The following is a 23993-nucleotide window of genomic DNA, read 5'->3' on the forward strand; positions in this document are numbered from 1 at the left end:
TGAGTGACTAAGAGACCTAGTGTGGGGAGAATTCACTGTCTTGGGGTGAAGAAGAGCTGTAGGACCAGGGTCTCATCAGAACTTGACCATTCCAGCCAGGTGGTGGGGGTGCACACCTTTAACCCCAGCACTCGGGAGGCAGAGGCAGGCGGATCTCTGTGAGTTGGAGGTGAGCCTGGTCTACAGAGTGAGTTCCAGGACAGCCGGGGCTACTCAGAAAAACTCTGTTTCAAAATAACTTAGAAAAAAAAAATAGAACTTGACTATTCCAGGCTTTCACCAGCTGAGACACCTACGGAAAGAAACGTGCAGCCAGGACAGAGAGAGCAGACTGGACTGGGTTTGGAGAGGAAGTACGGTGAGTGAGTTTGGCCATGTTGATGGAACTTCAAGAAGCCGGAGTAGGAAGTACAGCGGAACAAGGAGTAGGCTTCTGAGATGTGGGGGTGTCCTCGGCCATGTGTCACTGAGGAGAGAAGAGGGGGGCTGAGCCTGGCCTGGTAAAGCCGGGAGAAGGCTGGGAAACAAGAAGACAGTACCCAGTGTCCATGCTCTGGTCTGACCTTTGTGCGTGGTCAGCTTTGCCACACTGCTGCGTTTCAAAGACACAAATACCTTGCAAATGGAAAGGGTAGAAATCGCTCCCCCAAAAAACGTTAGGAAGAGTCGGAGGGGACTGTGGAGTGGGGTTGGCTGAAGGAAGGGCTACAGAACCAGAGCAGCAGATCTCTGAAGCCAGGACTGGACAACCATGCTAGAGTGTGTGCACTGGCTGCTGAGAGCGCCTTAGTGGGTCGAGGAGGGCCTGGGAGGCAGATGGGTGTGGGTAGTGTCGTGAGTGGGAAGTGCGAACGGGAGAGAAGCCTTCCATGCGTCCCGGGAGCAGGCAGAAGAGGGGACTGTGGTGGTGGGGGCGGACTCAGCACACCCTCTGGGACCGCTGAGATGTGTGGTCACTGGGCAGGCAGAGGTACCCTGCACCCCCCAGGAATGACAGTGTCCAGCAGATCTCTGCTGTGCAGGGCAACTTGCTTTGTGACTATCTGGGGAACTCCGTGAGAGCTGGCTTCGGGGAAAGGGCTTTGCAACTGTTTCTGCTCCACGTGACACACAGAGAAAGGAGACTTACTCAGTGTGGCCACATTGGGAAGAGGAGCTAACACAGAAAAACAGTGACCCACACACACCCTAAAAATGTCCATCTTTGAGGCCCTGGCATGAGGTTTGGCTTAAACAGAAGATGAGAGGTATGCATAACTAAGCAGTCCTGGTCAAGTTGTGGTCTGTCCACCCATCACTGACCCATCATTGCCTGGGCTCTGGTCTGGTCTGGTCTGGTCGCAAGGTGCTTGATAAGTCCTCAGTGCCCTGTGAAATCTCTCCTAGAAGACCAGCTGCTCCCTGGCTGCACCAGGCTTCAGCATGGGATGCCCAGGAAATTCCAATTCCTTAGGGCCCCTTGTCTCAGTGAAAGGAGAGACACAGCGTCTCTCTTCCGAGTCCTCAGTCTTCTGCTGGGATGGTTGGTTACAGGAAGAGAAAACACTCAGCTTGCGGGATATCACATGCCTCTTCCACAGGAGGGAGTATTATTCCCCCTGCACAGAGGGGGGTCTCAGAAGTGAGCAGTGAGCCAGAGAAGATACTCCTGTTCAATTTGCAGCTCCTGTCACCCAGTGACCAGGCTGGGAGGTAGGACACATCCACTTTCCAGCCAGACAGCGGGACGCACCAAATGTGAAGCAACTTGGTGGGGGAACTTGTGACTGGGAAATGCAGGGTCATTCCATTTATTTTCATATAATATATGTGTATGTGTGTACACGTGTATGTCTACATATGTACACATGTATACATATATATGTGAAATATGAAAAAATATATATTTTGAGACAGGGTCTCACTATGCAGACTAGACTGGCCTTGAACTTATAGAGTTCTGCCTGCCTCTGCTTCCCAAATGCTGGGACTAGACTAAGACATCTGCCATCACACCCAGCTCTCTCTTTTTAAAATTTACTTATTCTTCTTTTTAGACAGAGTCTCACTAAGTTGCACTTGAACTTACTCTGTAGCCCAGGAAGGCTTTGAACTTGCCATATTCACCCTCAGGAGTATCTGAGTTTACAATCTGTGCCACCCAGCCCAGCTTGCAGACTCAATTCAAAGTCTGATTCCACAAGGACTCAGGACTCAACACAGGCGCAGAGCTAGAAGGGCGTTTGCTCTAGGAAACCCCAGCTGACCTGCTTCTAATTAACAAGACTTGCGTTTGCAGAGCCCTTGTGGCTCCAGGTGCTGGGACAGGCTGGGAAGCAAGAGCCAGCTTCCTTCAGAGGGAAAGGCTGATGCACAGGCAGTGAGCACGTGCTGTGCTGTGAGTCATCAGGAGGGGGGAGCAGGGGGCAGGAGGCCACCTCGAGTGGGAGCTCTGGGTCTCTTGCTCCCCACAGGCTACTACACCCACAGGGAGGCAGGGTGCTTGTTCAACATGGCTGACTTCTCTCCAGGGTCCAAACCCAACGGGTCTTATTTTCTCTCACACGCTGTTAAACTAAATCGGAGCATTTAAGTATTCAAGAGAACCCTGATCTGCAAATATTTGCCCACCTCCAGCAGCTCCCACCCACTCCCCAGGAGGCCAATTAAGACTTCCTCCTTGGGGACAGCAGACAGCCTGCTGGTGGGACTGCTGAATTCCAGAGGCTTCCCAGGCCTGGTGTGCACCACTCCCAGCTACCAGTGATCAGGGGGCTGGATCAGCCCCTCTGCTGGCATACCAACCCCATCCTGTGAGAATGATATGTGTTAACATGTACACACACACACACACACACACACACACACACACACACACACCACAATGTTTCAAAGCCCCCAGCCATTCAGAACCTGCCTAACAGCCCCTCACACTTTTGAAGGAAAGAACATTCCAAAAGGACCTGGGTGGCACTGGGGGCAAAGTAGGAAGGGACAGCCCACGCCCATGTGCCCAGGGCAGCAGCTTCTCCCCAGACCTCAGGAGGATAGATGGAGTGGAACACAGGCTCCTCTCCTAAGGATGCAATCGGGGTACCAGGAGCCAGCACCGTGCTATGACTGCCGTCCTACCAGATGATCACACTTCCCAACCTGCATGCACCTGCCTGCCTCCCACACTGTGGCTCCTCTACCTGGAGACCCCTCACCACCCCTCTCCGCTCTGTACCTGCCACACATTCATCATCAGGCCCAAGATTAAATGCCATGGTGACTATGTGGCCTGGGATGGCACTAGCCAGCTGCATGGCCTTGGACAAATCACTGAATATCTCTGTGCCTCAACTTGGCATCTGTAGAATGGGATGACATTTTTTACCCACACCTCCTAGAGATGAGGTGGGAATCAATGGAGTCACATTTGGGGTGTTTAGGGTGTATGGGTCAGGTTGAGCTGTGACAAAATCATCAGTGATCCATCTGAAGCACTTTCCTGCCTCCATCACAGGGGGTTGCTGCACTTGGAGGCCCAACAAGGCCATTAGGAGAGGGAACAGGGATACACACACACACACACACACACACACACACACACACACACACACACACACACACACACACACCAGCCTTTGCATGTTTTGCATGCCAGGCCCTGAACCCAGGATATGACAGGGGAACAAAACATCATCATTCCCAGATGCCAAGCGCTCTAGATTCTTCCTTCGTGTGCAGAAGACACAAGCCCAGAGTTGTTTGGTGCCTAGAGCCAGGTCACGCAGAAGTAAAGAAACAAATCTGCCCATGACACCCTCTGCTTCCCATCAGTCTTCCTCCTGTGTGTCTCACTGCCAGGGGCTTCCAGTCCTGCTCTCAGCCGCCCTGCCCTGCCCTGCAAAAGCCAAGCAACAAAGCCATGTGCTCTGAGCTGCTTGTAGGCAAAGAGCAGGAAAAAAAAAAAGAAGAAGAAGAAAATAGAACAGAGCAGCAGAGCTGAAACACTCTCCTCGGAGGGAAGGGAAATCAAATTTGATGAACCTCTGCATAATGTTAAGTTATGAATGTGCAAAGTGATATTCTGCACATATGCTGCACTCATCGTGGGCCTGAGCAATCCGGGGCTGCGGGAACTGTGGCTTGATGAGAAGCTGCTGCCTGGCTGAGGTGCACATGGTCTGAGCTGCTCCCTCAGCAATGCAGGGTGCAAGCCCCAGGTGGATCCTATGGAAGTGTAGCAAGCAGTCTCGGTGTTAATGGGGCACCGGGGGCCTTAAGTCCTTCACCACAGCTCGAAGCACGGAGTGCTGCCCCCTTCCAGTCCTGGCTAACTGATGCCTGGGCTGGGACAAGCTCCTGACCGTGCTGGGAATGAACGGCCTCCTCCCTCCCAGGACACTGTGTCTGCAGACAACGAGGCTGGAGCTAAATGCCAGGCAAAAGAGAGGGAGGCAGCATCCAGGCTTCTCAAAGATCACCGGATCACCAGGAAAGCACCCCACGAGTTCCTACTAGGTTTCTGGAACAATCCTGGGGGTTCAGGTACTGTGAGTGGCACCAGGTGATACTAGCCCCAGCATAGGTATGTGGGGCACACATGCAGAGAAGTGACCAGAAAGAGGGGTGAGCTGATGTGCACCCCAAATGGAGCACCAGAGTATAAAGCTCTGGGATGAGGAAGTCTCAGAGCACCCATGGGAGAAAGGATGAGGCAGAGGAAAGGTCTGGAATAATCAGAGAGGGGCCTGCCCTCCACTCCATGTGGTATACATGTTCTGCCTGAAAGAACCTCATTGCCCAGCCTTTCCCCCTCTGGTCCTCTGCATACCCAGAGGGCATTCCCCTGGGGCGACCCAGCTCCACCCACTGAAAGTACTGCTTTTTACCTCATCCTTCCCTCCCCCCTCCCCCTGCACTCAAGGACCGGATACCGGGCTCACCTAGAAGGTGGTTGCAAGAAACACAAGAAGAGAAAGGGCACAAGAAGGGAGAGATCAGGAAAGGTGTGCTCATGGGCGGGCTCCCACTCAGGGCTCACGTTCCACTGAGAGCAAGCCAGGTGCAGTTCCTCCTATGGGGAGGGGGGCAGGCCTTTGTCCACCACTGCTGACAGCCTCCTGGACACCATGCCCTTGGGAAGGCTGACTCCTGAGTCACAAAGAGTCCCACCTACCTGCAGCAAGAGCCCCACTCCCACCCCCAGACACACACGTCTGTGAGCACTGGGCAGACACGCCCATGGTTAGAGAACACCTGTGTGGACACAAGCAGGTGCCTGGGTTTGATGTTAAGTCTGCTCCTTCCCACTGAGCAGCCTGATCCTCAGGGATGTGGCCAGCCTGAAAAGGTTTAAACTTTGAGCTGCAGACCTGGGCCCATTTCCTCCATTACTGTGTGGTTTTAAATAAGTGTCTTTACATCTCTGAGTCTCGTCTATCAAATGAAGCAAACGATGCTCACTGGAAGGTCACAAGCATGCTGTTAGATGTCTAGACACAGGACCTGGCACAGCTACGTGAGGCAGCCATTGCTGGCTGGCTCTGTCTAGGCCTCCACTCAGGGGAAGGTGGTGTGGGTGGTGGTGAAGCTCAGTGGGGGGGGGGTGATGTTAGCATGCATGAGACCTTGGATTCCACCCCCAGCACTGGGGGAAAACAGAAGCACCCAGGGAAAGCACTGAGAGTGGAGACCCCAGGCCCAGATCTGTCCTTCTTAGACTCCCACAGCAGAGGAGCTCAGGCAGGATGGGCTGGCGTGGCCAGGACGGGAGGCAGAGTATCTCTGCCTTTGCCTCTGCTGTTATCAGCCACTGCCAGCCTAGGAGGTGGACAGAGGAGGGCAGCACTGGCCGTGAGGGTGGGGCCTGCTTCCTGGGCATGCAGGAGGCGGCAGTGAGGGCAGGGCCTTTCATGGCCCAGAGGAGATTCCGGCAGCTAAAGGTAGGCAAGGCGGCATTAGATAGTAGCCAGCCCACAGGAGTGACTTTGGATGGAGCTAGGACAGAAGAGGAAAGAAGAAGGTGGACTCAGAACCACTGAACTGAGGCTGGATAGAGGACACCCAAAATACCAGGGTTCCCCCAGCTGATGCTCTGAGGGCCTTCAGAAGAACAGTTAAGAGGAGTCCAGCATAACGGGGTCTCCAACTTTAAAAATCCTGACATCCATCCTCCACCCACACGCCTACTTATCATGCCATGTATTATTACCCCTTCCATAGATCTATCCATCTAACTCATCTACCCATTTGCCTATCTACATATCCACCTACCTGATTATCCATCCATCCATCCAATCACCTAATAATCCAATCACTCAATTATCCATCTATTCATCCAACAACTTACCGATCCGTCTATCCATCCATTCTCCCATTCACCTGTGTATCTATTCAACACTTACCTATCTATTCATCCATCTGCTCATCTGTCATCTCATCTACCCACTCATTCACTTATCTGTCCATATACTCATTCATCCACCCATCCATCTGCTACCATCTACTCATTTACATACTTATCCAGATTTTAACCATTCAACTGCCAATCTACCCACCCAAGCATTCAGCTATCATCCATCCATCCATCCATCCATCCATTATCCATCCATCCATCCATCCATCCATCCATCCATCCATCCATCCATCTTTCCATCCATCCATCCATCCATCCATCCATCCATCCACCCATCCATCTGTCCATCAACCCATTCACTTATCTATCTAGACACCCATCCACTATTTGTTGTCACCCATGTTGTTCCCAGATCCTTTTTGAAAACATAGGTGATTGAGTTTTGTCCTTGACCTTGAGAAGTCACCAGCTTCTGGTGACCAGCACCAACACTACTACTGGATCCTTTCGCACAGCACCGTTACAGGGCCCAAGAAGGAAGTCATCATGGTTCAGCCTTCTTCTGATCATAGCTGAAGTCACCCAGGACTTAAACAGTTACCACTCACATGTTGTTCCTTTTTGGCTATACCATAATTTGATCACATAAGTCCCAAGCAATCATTTTTTTAAAGATGTATTTATTTATTATGTATAGTGCTCTGCCTGCATGTGTCCCTGCACACCAGATCTCATTTCAGATGGTTATGAGCCACCATGTGGTTGTTGGGAACTGAACTCAGGACCTCTGGAGGATCAGCTTAACCTCTTAACCTCTGAGCCATCTCTCTAACCCAGTCCTAAGCAATCTTATGCCCACAAAACATTTGATGTCCCAGAAACCCAGAAGTCCATACTCTCTCTTACCCAGCCTGTCCCAGATCCAAGATCATGTCAGTCAGACCATTTGCTCCAGTCTTGAATGGGGTCTTTGGGCTACTGAGGTCAGGCCCTGGCCTTCAGAATCCTAGCACTAACCAGATGTGAGCATGTATACACTGACCTCTCCCGGAAGTACTTGATGGCCTCAGGGTCTATGAAGGTCGGCTCCTCCCGGTAACCCTGCTCAAAGACTTTGCGCTTGTGCCGGAACTCAATGACTGTCTTGGTGTAGGAGTTGAGCGTAGTGACAGACGCCGCCATGCAGCAGGTAAACGAACCCCAGGCCAAGCTGCCAAGAGACCAGGAGAGAGATGCCACAGTGAGGGTGGGCAGGGACAAGGAGCCTCATCCACGCACCATTTGTCTACCTATCACAGCTACAGGCCCTAAGACTTGTTCCCACTCCACTATAATCCAGGAGAATGACGGTGGTCTTCACGTTGTGACAAAGACACATTATTGTGAGAGCAAGGAGAGGGAATCAGGGGCAGTTATCCAGAATACAGTGATGACCATGCTGGTCCTGGTAAGATGAAGAAGTCCTGGCCAGAGAAGAACATTCTGGGAAGAGGGACCAGTACAAAGCTATGAGGACATGAGGCAGCAGGATACACACACACACACACACACACACACACACACACACACACACACACACTGTGGGAGGCAGGGATGCTGGAGTGGGGGTGACTGAAGATACTGAAGTTGATGCTGGAGAAGGAGGTGGGGCCTGTTTAGCTTGAGGGTTAAGTTGCCTTTGCTCTCATGCCCCTGGAAAATATACTTGACCTCAGTGCCATGCACTCCACACAGCCAGTCTTGTGGACAGCATGGCCGTTGCAGGAATTAACACGCCAGACTAGTGGCTGGCACATGGAGGCACTCAGGAAAGGCTCGCTGTCACTGCTGTCTCACCGGGACAGGCACTCCTGCTTCTTTATGACTCAGTCTACCAGCTCTCCCTCTGGGAGATGAAGTTCTGACTGCTGCTCAGCTGTCCACTGTTATCTTCCCTCCTGTAGCTGGGCTGCTTGGCTGCTCTACCTGAGGAGTGCACCCCAAAGCCAGAGAACCTACCCTAACTGCAGCCTTACTTTGCAGAAGTGGCCTCCTGCCTGATTCCTCTGACCTGGACTGTACACACCCGTTTAGTGTCAGGCGTCGGGGGAACCCTCCTGGCTCCAGTTCCCACCGGCCTGGTTTCCATCCAGGCTGCTGATCTCTTCTGGTCTCATTTCATGGGCTCCTTCCACAGTACCTGAGAGCTGCAGGTTTTCCCTGCCTACAGCCTACCTGTAGCTCTCTGAACATTGTCACCCCTAGGTCCCTGTTATCAGGGCAGCCCTGCCTCCCTCTTGACAACAGCCTCAGCAAACCCCAGAAAGGAAAGGTCTGTAGATTTGGCCTTTCTCAAATGGATCTTCAATAATCACCTCTTTCCGCTCATGCCTAACCCATTAATAGATTCCTCACACTTTTTGGAGCTAATTTAGATCTTCTAGAAGCCTGGGGTGTCTATAATGGACATTTTTAAGGTGTCAGCCTCTCCAAGAACTTCCATGGCCATTAAAGTATTCAATGTGTTACACACACACACACACACACACACACACACACACGGGGGTGGGGGTGGGGGGGAGACACAGAGACAGAGGGAGGAAGGAAGGGAGGGAGGGAGAGAAGAAGAGAGGGAGAAACAGAGTGGAGAAAGAGAGAGAGATTATAGATGACTGTGGCCAAAGCTGATCCAATCAAGTGCTCTTTCCTAAGCAATGGAGCTGAAATGCCAGCTTAGTCTGGGATGTCTCATGATGGAAACGTACAACCGGAGGTTTAAGAATGAAGACACATGTTTGGAGAATTTTGGAGTGTTAGTTTGGCCTGCCCAGTGTCCATTCCTGCTTCTGATAACAGTACTTCTATACTCTCAGGCCACATAGGTTAGGTGGATCTGGCCTGCCTTCAACCCCTAGGGATGAGCACCTGACTAGGCCTGGCCAATCAAAGTGTTGCTTCCTGTTGCTTCAGCCCTTAGCTTAAGGATGGCCCACGGCCCGAGGTCTGGATCAGGAGATACCATCTCAGAACTTTGGTTGGAGCTATGGAGACGAGATCATATCTCTCCTGGGCTGCTGAGCTGGTGAGCTGTCTGCCAGAAACTGCCGGGGACCATCTTGCCACCACCCAACCCGAGATTTAAGGTGACCCAGGAGAAAGCAGAGGCATTAAGGAGCCAATGCTATTGTCCTTGAACCTGTCGCTCATGGGAACCCAGATCCTTTTCTTTGGATTTTCCCCCATCAGCCAACTCCTATTAGCTTTCTGCCACTGGCAACAGAAGCCCTAATTTACTTATCCATGTAAACACATTCTTTTGCCTAAGTTAGTTTTGAGGTAAATTTTTAGTCCTTACATCCAGAAATACTAACTTTAACTAAGCCTTTACTCCCAGCCAAAGGATAAAGCAGAAAGTGTGCAGGCAGAGATCTGAGCAAAGCAAGAAGGCTGAAGGGCGAGAGCCCAGTCTGTAGGAATGATGCCTAGGCTGGGGATGGTGCCTAGGTCACCGGGATTGTCCTGGCTAGTTTACTGTCAGCTTGACACAAGTTAGAGTTACCTGAGAAGGGGGAACCACAATTGAGGAAGTGCCTCTGTAAGACTGTCACACAGGCAAGCCTGTGGGTACATTTTCTTAATCATTGATTGATGTGGCAGTACCACCCCTGCAAAGTGGTCCTGGGTGCTATAAGAAGGCTGAGCAATCCATGAGGAGTGAACCAGTAAACAGCACTCCACCATGGCTTATTCCTTCCTCCAGTTCGAGCTCTGCTTGAGTTCCTGTCCTGACTTCTCCTAGTGATGAGCTGTTTCCTGGAAGAGTAAGATGAACTAAACCCTTTCCTCCCAGTTTGCTCTTGGTCATACATAGTGCTTTATCACAGCAGTGATCCAAAGCTATAGGGATGGAGCCTAGGATGTAGGGTGGAGACTAAGATGTAGGGATGGAGCCTAGGATGTAGGGATGGAGCCTAGGATGTAGGGATGGAGCCTAGGATGTAGGGATGGGACCTAGGATGTAGGGATGGGACCTAGGATGTAGGGATGGAGCCTAGGATGTAGGGATGGGGCCTAGGATGTAGGGATGGGGCCTTGGATGTAGGGATGGGGCCTAGGATGTAGGGATGGGGCCTAGGATGTAGCCTAGGATGTAGGGATGGGACCTAGGATGTAGGGATGGGGCCTAGGATGTAGGGATGGGGCCTAGGATGTAGGGATGGGGCCTAGGATGTAGGGATGGGGCCTAGGGTGTGGGGATGGGGCCTAGGGTGTGGGGATAGAACAGAGGCTGCAGGGATGGCACAGAGACAAACAGAAACTGCTGGGCAGACACAAAAGCAGGATGATCTGTAGACCATGTCCACACCCCACCTACTGTTCATGCAGCACCTTCAATCACAGGAAGTGCTACCCTGGACTAGCTCAGCATTGCACATCCCAGCCACCACCCAGGAGCCTGGGACTCTCTACTGTCCAAGCGTTTCACAGGCTCCCAGGCCAGCTGTTTACTTCTCGCCTCCGGTGTCACCTTCTCAGCCCCCACTCATTGTCTCTAATAAGCCTCAGTCCTCATCACACCATATAATTTTCTTGGATCCTTTCCCCCCTTTAATTATCCTTTGATTTTAAATTAATTAAAAAATGTATGATACTTATAGATTCGAATTAAACCATAATACATACAGAGAGATGGGAGGAGTTAAATTGTCTTTAGTCAGTTTCCCCCAATATTAGAAAATGAGTGCAACTGTGGTACAGTATCAGGACCAGGCTGCTCCCTAGTCACAGCGCACAGTGGATCCCTTCTTTTGCTGTTTTAGAGTTACATACACTTTCTCCTGACCTCCTCTGGTCCTTGGCGACCACCAATCTGTTCTTCATTTCTAGAATCCTGCCATTTCCAGAATTTGATATAGGTGGGAACATATACCATGCGTGTCTGGGCTGGCTTTTTTCACTTAGCACAGTTCTCTGGGGGGAGTGACTCCAGTTGTATCCATCAATAGTTTTCTTGGTATTGCTGAGAATGTGTGTGTCTCCACACCCCACCCGCATTTGCTTGGGTCACTATTTGTTATTTTAGCTGGTCTAAGAGCCATATAGTTCTAGCTCATCATGACTTTAATGTGCATTTCCTAACAGCTAAAGGTGTCGAACTTTTCATTTGCTTGTTTGCGATCTGCACACTTTCTTGCCTGTTCACTTTTTAGTTGGGAGGTTTTGTTGTTCTTGCTGTCTTCTTTGTTTTCAGAGTTCAGCTCTTTATGTGTACTGGGTGGGCTAGCTGCTTTTCTGTTACTGTGATAAAACACCAAGACCAAAGGCAACTCAAGGAAGAGAGAGTTTATTTGGGCTCATGGTTTCGGAGGGTTGAGTCCATCAAGGCAGTGTGAGGGCATGACAGTAGCAGGCCTGGAGGCTGGAGCAGGAAGCTGAGAACTCATACCCTCAATGGTAGCACAATCAGAAAAGAGGAACTGTAGGGTGAGAATATACAACCTGAAAGCCTGCCCCCAGGAAGCAAGGCTGTACCACCTTAACCCCCAAACAGCACCACCAACTGGGAGCCAAGAGTTCAAATACCTGTGCCTATGGGCGGCATTTCTCTTTCAAAACACCCTTCAGAGTTAGCCCCGTATCAGATGTGTGGTTTAAAGATACTCTCTTGCAGTGTGGCACGTCTCGACAGCTTCACAGAACAAGGGTTTCACGTTGAGGAAATCTGATTGGTTGATTTTTCCTTTTATGCTTTTGATATGAAATCTAAACATGTTTGCTGAGCCTTCGTTCCCAAAGGTTTTCCTCCTATATTTTCCTAAAACTTTTATAATATTACATCTTCTGCTTAGGCCTGTGATTTGTTTTAATGCATTTAGATGAAGGTTGTTTTTCTGTTATGGGTGTCCAATAACTCCAGCACCATTTGTGGAAAAGCTTGTCCTCACTCCACTGAACTGATTAGTGCCTTTGTCAAAAATTAGGTGGGCGAGTTCTTGGGTCTGTTGCTGAGTCCCTTTGTCTTGTCCTATTGATGGATGTGTCTACACCCCCCATACACGCGCGCACACACACTCACACACACACACACACACACACACACACACACTCTAATATCAGTATAGGTTACTATAACTGTAATAGGTCTTGAAATTGGGTAAAATGAGTCACCCTACTTTCTCCTTTAAATTTTTTTTTAGCTATTCTATCTCTTTTGCATTTCCATTTCCATTTTAAAATATCCTATCCATATGTATAAGTCTTACTAAAATTTTGACAAGAGTCATATTAAACCTGTATTCCACTTTGAGAAGTGCTATGGACCTCATGTTGAGTGTTTTGATTCATGAACATAGTCTACTTATTAGGATCAGTGATTTCTTTCATTGGTGTTTTTCAGTTTTTAGCATATGAGTTCTAGAAATGCTTTATTGGTCTAAAGCCTATGCATTTAATTTTCTTTCTAGTATAAATATCATTATGTTTTTATCTTGTGTCCAAATTTTTTGTTGCAAGTTTATAGAAATAAAACTGACTCTGTGTTTTCTTCTTATAACCTAAGGCTGTGCTTAATTCGCCGATCCAGTGTGAGAAGTTTTTGACAGGTTTCTTGGCTATTTCTGCATAGACAATCATTATCTGTATATTCCTTTCTGATCTGTATGGCTTTTATTGCCTTTTATACCTAATTGTGCTACCAGAACTTCCAGTTGAGCAACAGTGGTGTTTTCAACATCACAGAGAAAATGCCCTTCAACATCATTTCAACGCTTATCTACAGGTGCTTATCAGTTTTTGTTGTCAGGTTGAAATTCCCCATTCATCTTTATTTTCTGGGAGAATCTCTAAGAACATGAACTAGCTCAGGGGCTTTTTCCCTATCAGTTGATATGATCGTGTGATGTTCCTCCTTTGCCTGCTAATGTGATAGATGGCACTGACTGAGTTTCAACTCCTTCATCACTGAGTAACTCTCCTCAATACGGTATATGCATCCTCTCTCATATTCCAGACCCCTGCTTGTTATTCTTTTGTGAAGGATTTTTAAAACTATATTCAAGATTGCTATTAGTCTTACTTCTCTCTCTCTCTCTCTCTCTCTCTCTCTCTCTCTCTCTCTCTCTCTCTCTCTCTTTTGTTTTTGTTTTTGTTTTTCGAGACAGGGTTTCTCTGTGTAGTTTTGGTGCCTTCCTGGATCTCACTCTGTAGACCAGGCTGGCCTCAAACTCGCTGAGATCCGCCTGGCTCTGCCTCCTGAGTGCTGGGATTAAAGGTGTGCACCACGCTGCCTGGCCTTACTTCTTTGGCACTGTCTTTGTCTGGTTTTAATATCAGAATAACACTAACCTCATAAAACAAATTGCTAAATGGTCTCTCGTCTTCTATTATCTGACAGAAAATAGGTATTAATTCTTATTTAAATATTTGGCAAGATATCCCAGTAAGATCATGTGGCCCTAGAGATTTCTTTTTGAGCATTTAAAAGCTATTATTTCAATGTTCTTAGTGGTTACTAGAATGTCCAAACTGGAATATCCCATTATTTCCTGCTGGATGGGAAGTACCAGTCTGTGCTTTTTACAAGAACTTCCTTGTCCCATCCAGTTGTCAAGTTCACATGTACCATGGCCTTGCCATATTCTGAAGTCCTCAGGGTCTGTCATGGCTGTGTACTATGATCTTGCCATGTTCTGATGTTCTCAGGGTCTGTCATGGCTGTGTACTATGATCTTGCCATGTTCTGAAGTTCTCAGGGTCTGTCGTGGCTGTACCTCATTTTAGTTGTGAAAACATTAAGGGTCTGTCAATTTTATTCGTCATATTTTCTAAAAAGCAGAATTTTTTTTTTTTTTTTTTGCTGTTGTTCATTTTCAGTTCTGTTGATTTCTGTTCTTCCTTTTGCTTGTTTTGGAACTATTTTGCTCCTTTTTTAAAAAACAATTTTGGAGTAAAAACTTTCACAACTGGTTTAAAACACTTTCCCTTTTTTAAAAAAAGATTCATGTGTTAATTCGTGTGTGTGCCTGTGTTAGTGTGCATGACCGCATGTGCACATGTGTGCAGTACTCGGGCATGTGTGTACAGAGAGGCCAGAAGGCATCAAGTGTCTCCCTCGCTCTCTCTCTTTGCCTATTCCTGTGAGGCAGAGCCTCTCCCTGAACATGTGGCCTGTATTTTCATGGCTCGTTTGGAAGCTCCAGTGATCTTACTGTCTCTGCCCCACTCAGAGCTGGGGTTACATATGTAGGAGGTAGGATCTGAACTCTGGTCCTTATGACTGGGCAGCAAGCACTCTTAACCACTGAGCTGCCCCTCCCGTCCCCCTCTTCCTCTTTGATAAGGAAACAGTTAGCGTTGTTCTTTATCCTCTCGGTGATACTTTGGCTCCACAATGTTTGAAATGTATTTTAATTTTTTTCACTTCAACGTACTTTAAAGTTTTCCTTGAGGCCCCTCCTGTGGCTCAGGGACTGTTGAGAAGTGTGTTCTTTAGATTACAAGTGGTTCCTGATTTTCTTCTATCTTTGATTTCTCTGTGGCCAAAAAACACATTTTATTTGGTTTCTTTTTCTCCTTATTATTTTGGTTTTTTGTTTGTTTGTTTGGGTTTTTTTGTTTTGTTTTTTTCGAGATAGGGTTTCTCTGTGTAGCTTTGGTGCCTGTCTTGGAACTCACTCTGTAGACCAGGCTGGCCTTGAACTCACAATGTTCCACCTGCCTCTGCCTCCCGAGTGCTGTGATTAAAGGCGTGTGCCACCACCACTTGGCTTCCCTATTTTTTTTTAACACTTGGAGTTTGTTAATGGTCCAGGATGTAGTCTGTCTTGGCATGCTGCTTTAACAATGCACATTCAACTGTCGTTGGATGGGATGGTCTATAAACATTCCTGGATGTTTGTTTGAGATGGTCTTAACCTGCAGCCCTAGCTGACCGGCCCCTGACCATGTAGCTCAGGTTGGCTTAAAACTCACATTGATCCTTCTGCCTTAGCCTCGCCAAATTCTGGGATTACAGTGGTAAGCCATCATGTCTGGCTCATTTGGGGGCATTTCTGCTGAGATCCTGGGGTCTGGTTTGATCCTTCTGCTTCAGCTGACTTCCTTTGATCACGTTGTGGCATGGAAAATGAGAGCCCCACCCGGAAACTAGCAAGTAGGTGTAAGATTCAAAGTTTCCCACTAGGCCACCACTGCCGTTCAAGGTGGTAAGGGTTCCTGACTTCTGCTGGGCAGGGGTTGACCTTCCTGTTGCTCATCACACCTCGATACTGACATGACCTGGCAGAGACGAACAAGAGTGTGTCATCCGGCTCCTTGTGGCCTTCTATGGCTCCATGGGGAGGGTGGTTTCATCACCATTGGGTAAGCTGGCAAAATCCCTGGATCCCCACTGATGCCTCCAAGGGGTTTGCATGGGGTGTTTGTCATACCTGCAAGAGTCCTTAGTCCACACATCCACGTGGTCTCCCCGGCACTGAGTGGGAGGCCTTGCTGCCGACCTGAGAGTGGGGCTCCCTATTCTGCTACCACTCAGCACCTGAGGAAGCTGGGGGCCTCGGTCAGGTCTGCTAAGGTAGCATCTCAGCTCCATCTGTGCTGCCCAGAGTGGGGAACCACAGGGATTTCCTGGGTGGGGGCAGCGGTGTGACTAGAGCAGGGACATGTTGCCTTTAAGTGTTCATCTCCATTAGCAGCTGATGAGAATTAGTGTTAATTGTCTGACAGGACCTGAAATCACCTAGGAGACAGCCTCTAGGCGTACCTGTGAGGCATCCATTATTCAGTTTCTGGACATGGCGGTGAGGAACTATGTTGATAAGTCACTTGAGGCGAGAAGACCCAGCCGTTGGTGACGGTACCCTTCCCTGGGCTCTAGTCCTGGGCAGCAGGGAAGGGAGAGAGTGAGCCAAGCGAGAATTCGAGCACTCCTCACTCTCAACTTCCCGACTGTGGGTGTGATGTGACCAGATGCTTCCATCTCCGGCTGCCTCCACCTCCCAGGAGGGACTGCCTGGAGCTGTGAGCTGAAATAAACCCTTTCTTCCTGGAGTGCTTTTGGCCAGTTTATCACAGTGACAGGAGAAGTGACCAGAATGGTGACCCTTCCTGACCCTTGGCTGTCATTCTGTCTGCGCCTTCTGACATGGCTGTGTTGTCCACTCCATCAGCTCCAACTCTGGGATCTGCGCACGAGGAGGGCACATCTGAGTGCTACTCCTCCGTCTAGTCTCCTGGCTTCTCTCCACCTTCCAGCATCTTCCAGGTCTGTTTACTGTGGCCCATCCAAGGACTGAGCTGTGTAGATCAGGGCAGTGGGAGACACATCCTCTCTGACTTCCTAGAAGTCCTGCTTTGTGTGGGTTACCCCTCCCCTCACACACCCAAATGCTCCGTCTGCTTCACTGCTATGCCATGTCACCTAGAACAGTGCGTGGCACACAGCAGGTACTCAAGAAATAAATTGTGGAATGGATAAACAAATGAGTTAACACAGAGAATAAAAACTGGTTAAAAGCAGATAAGAAGACACTGTTCCCTGGTGTGCTGGGGTGGGGCTCAGACTACATCCCACCAGCTCTGATCTTCCAGGCCCTCTTCCCCAGACTCCCAGGGTACCTGCACATAGCACAGCTTGAAGTCTCTGGGCCTGGAAACTTCTAGTGTCTGCATCACACTGCTGAGCTGGTGCAGGGAAGTATAGGGGTGGCTGGCTTGGGGTCACAGCTAAGAGCACAGTGGACACTTGGGGACAAGAGAGAGGGTGGTGTGGCAGGAGAGCGTGGCTTTCCACCTCCTCTGTCCCCTGGGAGTCACAGAGGCATGCTGGAGAGTAGATCTGAAGGCACCCATCTGCCACTTGGCAATGGACCCCAGGCCCTGCATGGAGGGGGGGATAATAACAGAGCATCAAGGGGGATCCCACAGACAGCTGCATACTGAGGGCACGGGTTCACTGTAGGGACAGGGCACAAATGCCTAACCCAGGCCACCCTCTGAGCCAAGGAGCATTGGGAGCAAAATGACTGTAGGCTCTAGGGGCCTCCAAGGACACCTGTGGGCAGTGCAGTCTGTTAGCTGTCCTGATCTTAGAGAAAAGGAGGCCAGAGTTTCTGCTGACCACAGCCTCTGGAAAGAGCACCAGCCAACCCAGCAGAACTCCCACAGTGGCCTTGGGGCCCTCAGGCAATCCTAGAGTACTGCAGCAGAGGTACCTGCTGGGACCAGCCTGCAGAATGGGGGTCCAGTAGTCCTCAGCAAGGAAACAGCCCGGAGGGCCCAGCCCCCATGACGTCAGGGAGATGGGGAGGAAGGAAGAGCACCAGTGAGGGTCCCTTATCCCAGGGGACAGGGGGCTTGGTGCAGAGGGTCACCTCCAGGACAGGAGACAAGCTTTTCAGGGACCCAACTCACTCTTCTCCTGTGTGGCCTGGGCTGAACTATTTAGCCCCTCGGGGACTTTTAGGTGTGTGTGTGTGTGTGTGTGTGTGTGTGTGTGTGTGTGTGTGTGTGTGTGTGTGTGTGTGTGTTTGAGACAGGATCTCCTATGTAGCCCAGGCTGGACTCAAATTCATAATCCTCCTGGCATCACCTAGGATTCCAAGAATGTGCCACTAGGGCTGGCTGTTCTCATCTACACTAGGGCTGTTCTGGTCTACACTGGGGCTGTTCTGGTCTACACTGGGGCTGTTCTGTTCTACACTAGGGTTGTTCTGGTCTACACTCGTGCTGGCTGTTCTGGTCTACACTAGGGCTGTTCTGGTCTACACTGGGGCTGTTCTGGTCTACACTAGGGCTGTTCTGGTCTACACTAGGGCTGTTCTGGTCTACACTAGGGCTGTTCTGGTCTACACTAGGGCTGTTCTGTTCTACACTAGGGCTGTTCTGGTCTACACTAGGGCTGTTCTCATCTAAACTAGGGCTGTTCTGTTCTACACTAGGGCTGTTCTGGTCTACACTAGGGCTGTTCTCATCTACACTAGGGCTGTTCTGGTCTACACTAGGGCTGTTCTGGTCTACACTAGGCTGTTCTGGTCTACACTAGGGCTGTTCTGGTCTACACTGGGGCTGACTGTTCTCATCTACACTAGGGCTGTTCTGTTCTACACTAGGGTTGTTCTGGTCTACACTCGTGCTGGCTGTTCTGGTCTACACTAGGGCTGTTCTGGTCTACACTGGGGCTGTTCTGGTCTACACTAGGGCTGTTCTGGTCTACACTGGGGCTGTTCTGGTCTACACTAGGGCTGACTGTTCTCATCTACACTAGGCTGTTCTGGTCTACACTGGGGCTGTTCTGGTCTACACTCGTGTTGGCTGTTCTGGTCTACACTGGGGCTGTTCTGGTCTACACTGGGGCTCTTCTGGTCTACACTAGGGCTGTTCTCATCTACACTAGGGCTGTTCTGGTCTACACTAGGCTGTTCTGGTCTACACTGGGGCTGTTCTGGTCTACACTGGGGCTCTTCTGGTCTACACTAGGGCTGGCTGTTCTCATCTACACTAGGGCTGTTCTGGTCTACACTAGGCTGTTCTGGTCTACACTAGGGCTGTTCTGGTCTATACTGGGGCTGTTCTGGTCTACACTAGGGCTGTTCTCATCTACACTAGGACTGTTCTGGTCTACACTAGGCTGTTCTGGTCTACACTAGGGCTGTTCTGGTCTATACTGGGGCTGTTCTGGTCTACACTAGGGCTGTTCTCATCTACACTAGGGCTGTTCTGGTCTACACTAGGGCTGTTCTGGTCTATACTGGGGCTGTTCTGGTCTACACTAGGGCTGTTCTGGTCTACACTAGGGCTGTTCTGGTCTATACTGGGGCTGTTCTGGTCTACACTAGGGCTGGCTGTTCTGGTCTACACTAGGGCTGTTCTGGTCTACACTAGGACTGTTCTGGTCTACACTAGGGCTGTTCTGGTCTACACTAGGGCTGGCTGTTCTGGTCTACACTAGGGCTGTTCTCATCTACACTAGGGCTGTTCTCATCTACACTAGGGCTGTTCTCATCTACACTAGGACTGTTCTGGTCTACACTAGGCTGTTCTGGTCTACACTGGGGCTGTTCTGGTCTACACTAGGGCTGTTCTCATCTACACTAGGGCTGTTCTCATCTACACTAGGGCTGTTCTCATCTACACTAGGGCTGTTCTGGTCTACACTAGGCTGTTCTGGTCTACACTAGGCTGTTCTGGTCTACACTAGGGCTGTTCTGGTCTACACTGGGGCTGTTCTGGTCTACACTAGGGCTGTTCTGGTCTACACTAGGGCTGTTCTGGTCTACACTCGTGTTGGCTGTTCTGGTCTACACTGGGGCTGTTCTGGTCTACACTAGGGCTGGCTGTTCTCATCTACAGTCTTCAGAGAGACTGCTTGGATGGGATTTGCTCCATGTGTTTTGCTAAGTCAAGAAGCCCTCTCTCCCCAGCATTTTGATCAAGAGCAGAACAGAAGGAAAATGTTTGTTCAGGACGACATCTGTACTCTCTTGGCCCTCCCAGCAGGGTCAGGCAAGTGAGGAGGCAATAGTTTATGGTGGTGACTGGAGAGAACTGGACAGCAGAGGTCAGTCACTGTTTGTCCTGCCTGAGCCACGATGTCACCCAACATGGATGGTTAGGCACAGGCCAGACAGGTCTTCCAACAGGCCACACGCCGGAAACCTGCACTGCCACGTGGGAGCCTAAGCTCTGCAGATGTTAGAAAACTACCAGTTTAGGTTCGGGCCCAGCAAACCTTCCACAGGCCGAGTGGTGTTTCAGGCAGCAGGCAGTCTCTGAGGCTAACCATGGGACTCCCCAGGGCCCCACACTCCACGCTGTCGCTAATGTTCTGATCCCAGAAGTGGGGCCAGCGACTCCTTGGGAGGCAAAGGCAGGCTGAGGCAGCCACTCACCAAGTCTTGTCCGGAGCTATTGGCCCACACAGCTCTCACTCTACCCAGCCTTTACTCCCAGCTGGACACCCACCACTGTCTTGCCTGGCATGTTCTGGGTGGGCTAAGGAGAGCCGAGACAGCCTAGGGAAGAGCATCTTGGAGTACTCCCCCAGATGTGGGCAGGTGGACATCAGGTTATGTAACACTGAATGTTGGTGGCTGGGGTATCCTCCATGACCACTGTTGTTCACAGAACATCTGCCTTGTATGGATACTAGAAGCTGGCCTCGCCCACACCAACACGCCCGTCAAGTCTGAGTGACTACCTCAGCCTGGGTGGCCCCAGAGCACAGCCTTACTTCTTTGCTTCTGTCTACGAGAGCTGCTACCAAGGGCCACAGCCCCTGCACCTGGCCTTGGACCACAGAGTGCCGCATAGTGACACAGGACCTCACACACAAAGCCTTCGGTTTCCACCTGGGTCACTTGAAATGCTGATCATGGGACACTGTCCCTGGGGACCGGCCACCATGCACAAGAAGCTGCTCTGGCCACCACCCACTGCTAGCAAGCTAGGACCAACCTGCAAAGCCATATGAGGTAATGCAGTTTTCCTTGAACCCAGTAGCTGTTAGGTGATGTACTCTATCCATCAACAGAGAATGAATGGGCTGCCACCCCTGAAGCAGAAGTGGCAGTCTCTATTGTACAACTGACAATGCTGAGACACACAGGGGTAAGGGACTTGTCCATCAGCTTTGAACTTGACCTCACCCTAAGACCTGTCTATCACCCTCAGCATTGCCACAGTCTCCTGCTGGGCTGCTCAAGATGCAATTTGAGACTGGGGTGCACCACACACATAACCACGGGGACCTTCAACTGCAGCACGGGTGTCCACCAGAGAATGCTCACCAGCCTTGAATGCTCACCATCCCTGGGTCCTCAGCCCCATACTTCCTGATGGGCCTCAGGCTGGAGGCTGGGGCTTCCTCCCTCAACACTGGTCTCTCACGTCCTGCCTGGAGTGAGCCAGGGAGGCTTGGGCGAGAATTTTAACAAATGGCCTCGCATATACGAAGCGAAAGAGATGGCCTCCTTTGGCTTCAGTGGACGAGGAATGAGAAATGGGGCTATCTGTCCTGCAGTTCTCTGTGACAAGGAGGGATGTGTCAGCCTTAATCCAGGCCTCATGGTGGGCGGCTTTAATAAGTCCTGTGGAATCTGGTGCTATGTGGGAGGCAGTGTGGGGAAAGGAGCCAGGCCGAAGGGAAACACAAGTCCCATGGCCAAAACCAGCAGGCTCAGCGTGGGAGCCCAGTGCGGCAGCGGGAGCCAGGGGCTGCTGAGTGGCCTGGGGTGCAGTCAAATCCCAGTGCTGCACGAAAGCTGTGTGACCCAGGGCAAGCAGCCTACCCTTTCTGAGCCTTGGTTCCCACATAGGCAATAGGAGGTCACTGTTCATGTTAAACCCTGGGTGGTAGCCATCTAAGAAGTCTGTGGAGTGCTGCAGGTTTGGAGAACCATACCTAGAACACCTGTCGCTCATCACCGTGAGCACCAAACCGCTGGACTCCATTCCTTTCTGCTGCCAGGGCTGCGCTCCTCAGTCAGGTTTCTTGAGTTCCCCCCAGTCTCCCTGAAGTATTGACCCAGAACCCTGTTAGGACCCATGGGACCTGAGCCACCACTGCTGCAACTCCAGCACTGTGGAGAAAGGCCACAGACTAGCCACTGTGTGTCCAGAGCCACAGCGCTCAGGAAATAAGCTGAATAACCCAGCCAACGTGTGTCCCCAGCCACCAGGGCAAGGCCTGTGTCCTTGTGAATCTCTCCACTCCCTGTGGAAGGGATGCTCTGGACCATGTGACTCGGGTACAACCCTTCAGATCCTTCTCATTTCCCCAGGATTTAAATCATTGGCTCATGAATGATCACATAAGCCAACGAAACCACTCCCACCCCCACTTCCTACCCCTGCCCCACCCCCCACCCTTCCCCTTTTTGGTTGCAGTACATTTGTAAGGTGTTCTGGAGTGGTGCTTGGCAACCATCTTTATCACCACTGTGGAGGAAAGCTGCCTGAGACTGAAGCCATGAGAGACTGAGGAAGGGAGAGAGAAAGACTGGGTCCCCGAGGAACTCACTGGATCTGGATCCAGCTGTGCCTGAAGCAGACATTACAGGGATCACCCAGCATGCAGTCCACCTAGACACCTTGGGACTCATTCCTAGCTCCAGAGGTTGGCCTGCTTGAGCTGAAACACTACCCTCAAGCCACTCCCCAGTTGCATGACCATTCAGGAGAAAGAAAAGGACATGTGTCCATCAGAGGGACATTCAGGACCTCAGCCTACGCTGGAGAAGGAGGCCTCATCTCTGCATGTGAAGGACACACTGGCCATGGGGGAATTTGCTTACCACCACTGAGCCCCAGGGTCTCTTTGTTCAGATTGAAGGGGCAGGATTTTGTCACAACCCAGAGTCCCAGATGGTTATGTGTGCCCACTCCCACCCCCACCCCTCACCCCTGTCCCATACACCACCCACACCCTGGGTTAAATCAATGAATAAGCACCCTTGTTCTTGTAAGCATGGGTTTCTGCCATTCACAAGCCAAAGGATCCTGACACACTCCTTTGTGTACCCAGCATGACTCAGATTCTGATACCTGAAGGTCAAAGGTCACTTACCAGAAAGACCACCCATAGTCCCAGGAATGAGGTCTCCAGTCTTCAGGGCCAAGGCTCACAGTGACCTGGAACACCTGTGTGTACATCATGTGCGCGACCATTCCCAGGAGGCCTGTGGAGCAGAGCAGGTGTCAGGATCCAGGGAAGGACCTCATCCCCATGTCAAGGACACCCGCCCCCCAGCCACTTGCCAGCCGGCCTGTTAGTATTGAGAGTGCATGGACCCCATGGAAGGAACATTAATTATTGGGAGCAGAGGCTGAGAGGCTGTGGGGTGGTCCAGAGGATCTAGGGCAGCCCTGCGGAAGTTTAAGCAAAGCAAGCAGGTATATGTTAGAAACCAGTTCCTGAAAGGGGCCACAAGTAAACATTTGAGGCTGGGGGCCAGGTGGTCTCTGTTAAAACTATTTAACTCATCCAACTGGCTATGGGTGACATGTTAACTTAGAGTTTCCCCAATAAAACTTTTTTATTACAAAGCAGCCAATGGACTGGTTTCAGCCTGCACTCAGGCTTGCTGACACCTGTGTTAGAAAGACCTCGTGGAAGGAGTGGCCTCCAATGTTCAACCTGTGGGTCTCTGACCCTTTTCTCAGGGCTCCTAAGACCACCAGCAAACACAGAGATTTACATTACGATTCATAGCAGTAGTAACATCACAGTTATAAAGTAGCAATGAAAATAATTTTATGGCTGGGGGGTCACCACAACATGAAGAACTGTATTAAAGGGTCACAGCATTAGGAAGGTTGGGAACCACTGTTGCAGAGGGTTATAAAATCAACTTCACAGGTTTCTTTTTAACACAACCAGTATTTTGAAAAGAATGGGATGATGTGTGTGTGTGTGTGTGTGTGTGTGTGTGTGTGTGTGTGTGTGAATCTTAAATGCCCCCCATGGAATGTCCCCACTGTCTCACGTTTTGAACACTTGTTCCTGCTGCAGCAGGGGGTGCTTTTATGGAAACTATGGACACCGTAGGAAGTGGGGCCAACCGAAGGTGGTAGGTCACAGGGTGGACCCATTATCCCCGCCTCTTGACCTGTCTTGTTCTCGCCTCTTGGTCCACCATGACCTGAGCAGCCACTGCCATACACCTGCTGCCAAGAAAGAGCCACACAGCCTGCC

At 50.4% G+C, this 23993-nt stretch overlaps 1 protein-coding gene across 2 annotated transcripts in view; it reads right to left on the reverse strand.

Moving 5' to 3' along the window:
• Gsg1l (GSG1 like) overlaps window positions 1–23993 on the reverse strand; it is a 202696-nt gene that overhangs the window by 20421 nt on the left and 158282 nt on the right. Inside the window, exons 4-5 of one of the 2 annotated variants that reach the window (XM_076552022.1) lie at window positions 22866–22977; window positions 7368–7535 (exon numbers count right to left, since the gene is read on the reverse strand). In XM_076552022.1, coding sequence (XP_076408137.1) covers window positions 7368–7535; window positions 22866–22977 — 280 coding nt within the window. The remainder of the gene's footprint in view (window positions 1–7367; window positions 7536–22865; window positions 22978–23993) is intronic. The other variant, XM_076552021.1, reaches the window with a different exon arrangement.

Source organism: Peromyscus maniculatus, chromosome 1, assembly GCF_049852395.1.
Source record: "Peromyscus maniculatus bairdii isolate BWxNUB_F1_BW_parent chromosome 1, HU_Pman_BW_mat_3.1, whole genome shotgun sequence".
Taxonomy (NCBI): domain Eukaryota; kingdom Metazoa; phylum Chordata; class Mammalia; order Rodentia; family Cricetidae; genus Peromyscus; species Peromyscus maniculatus.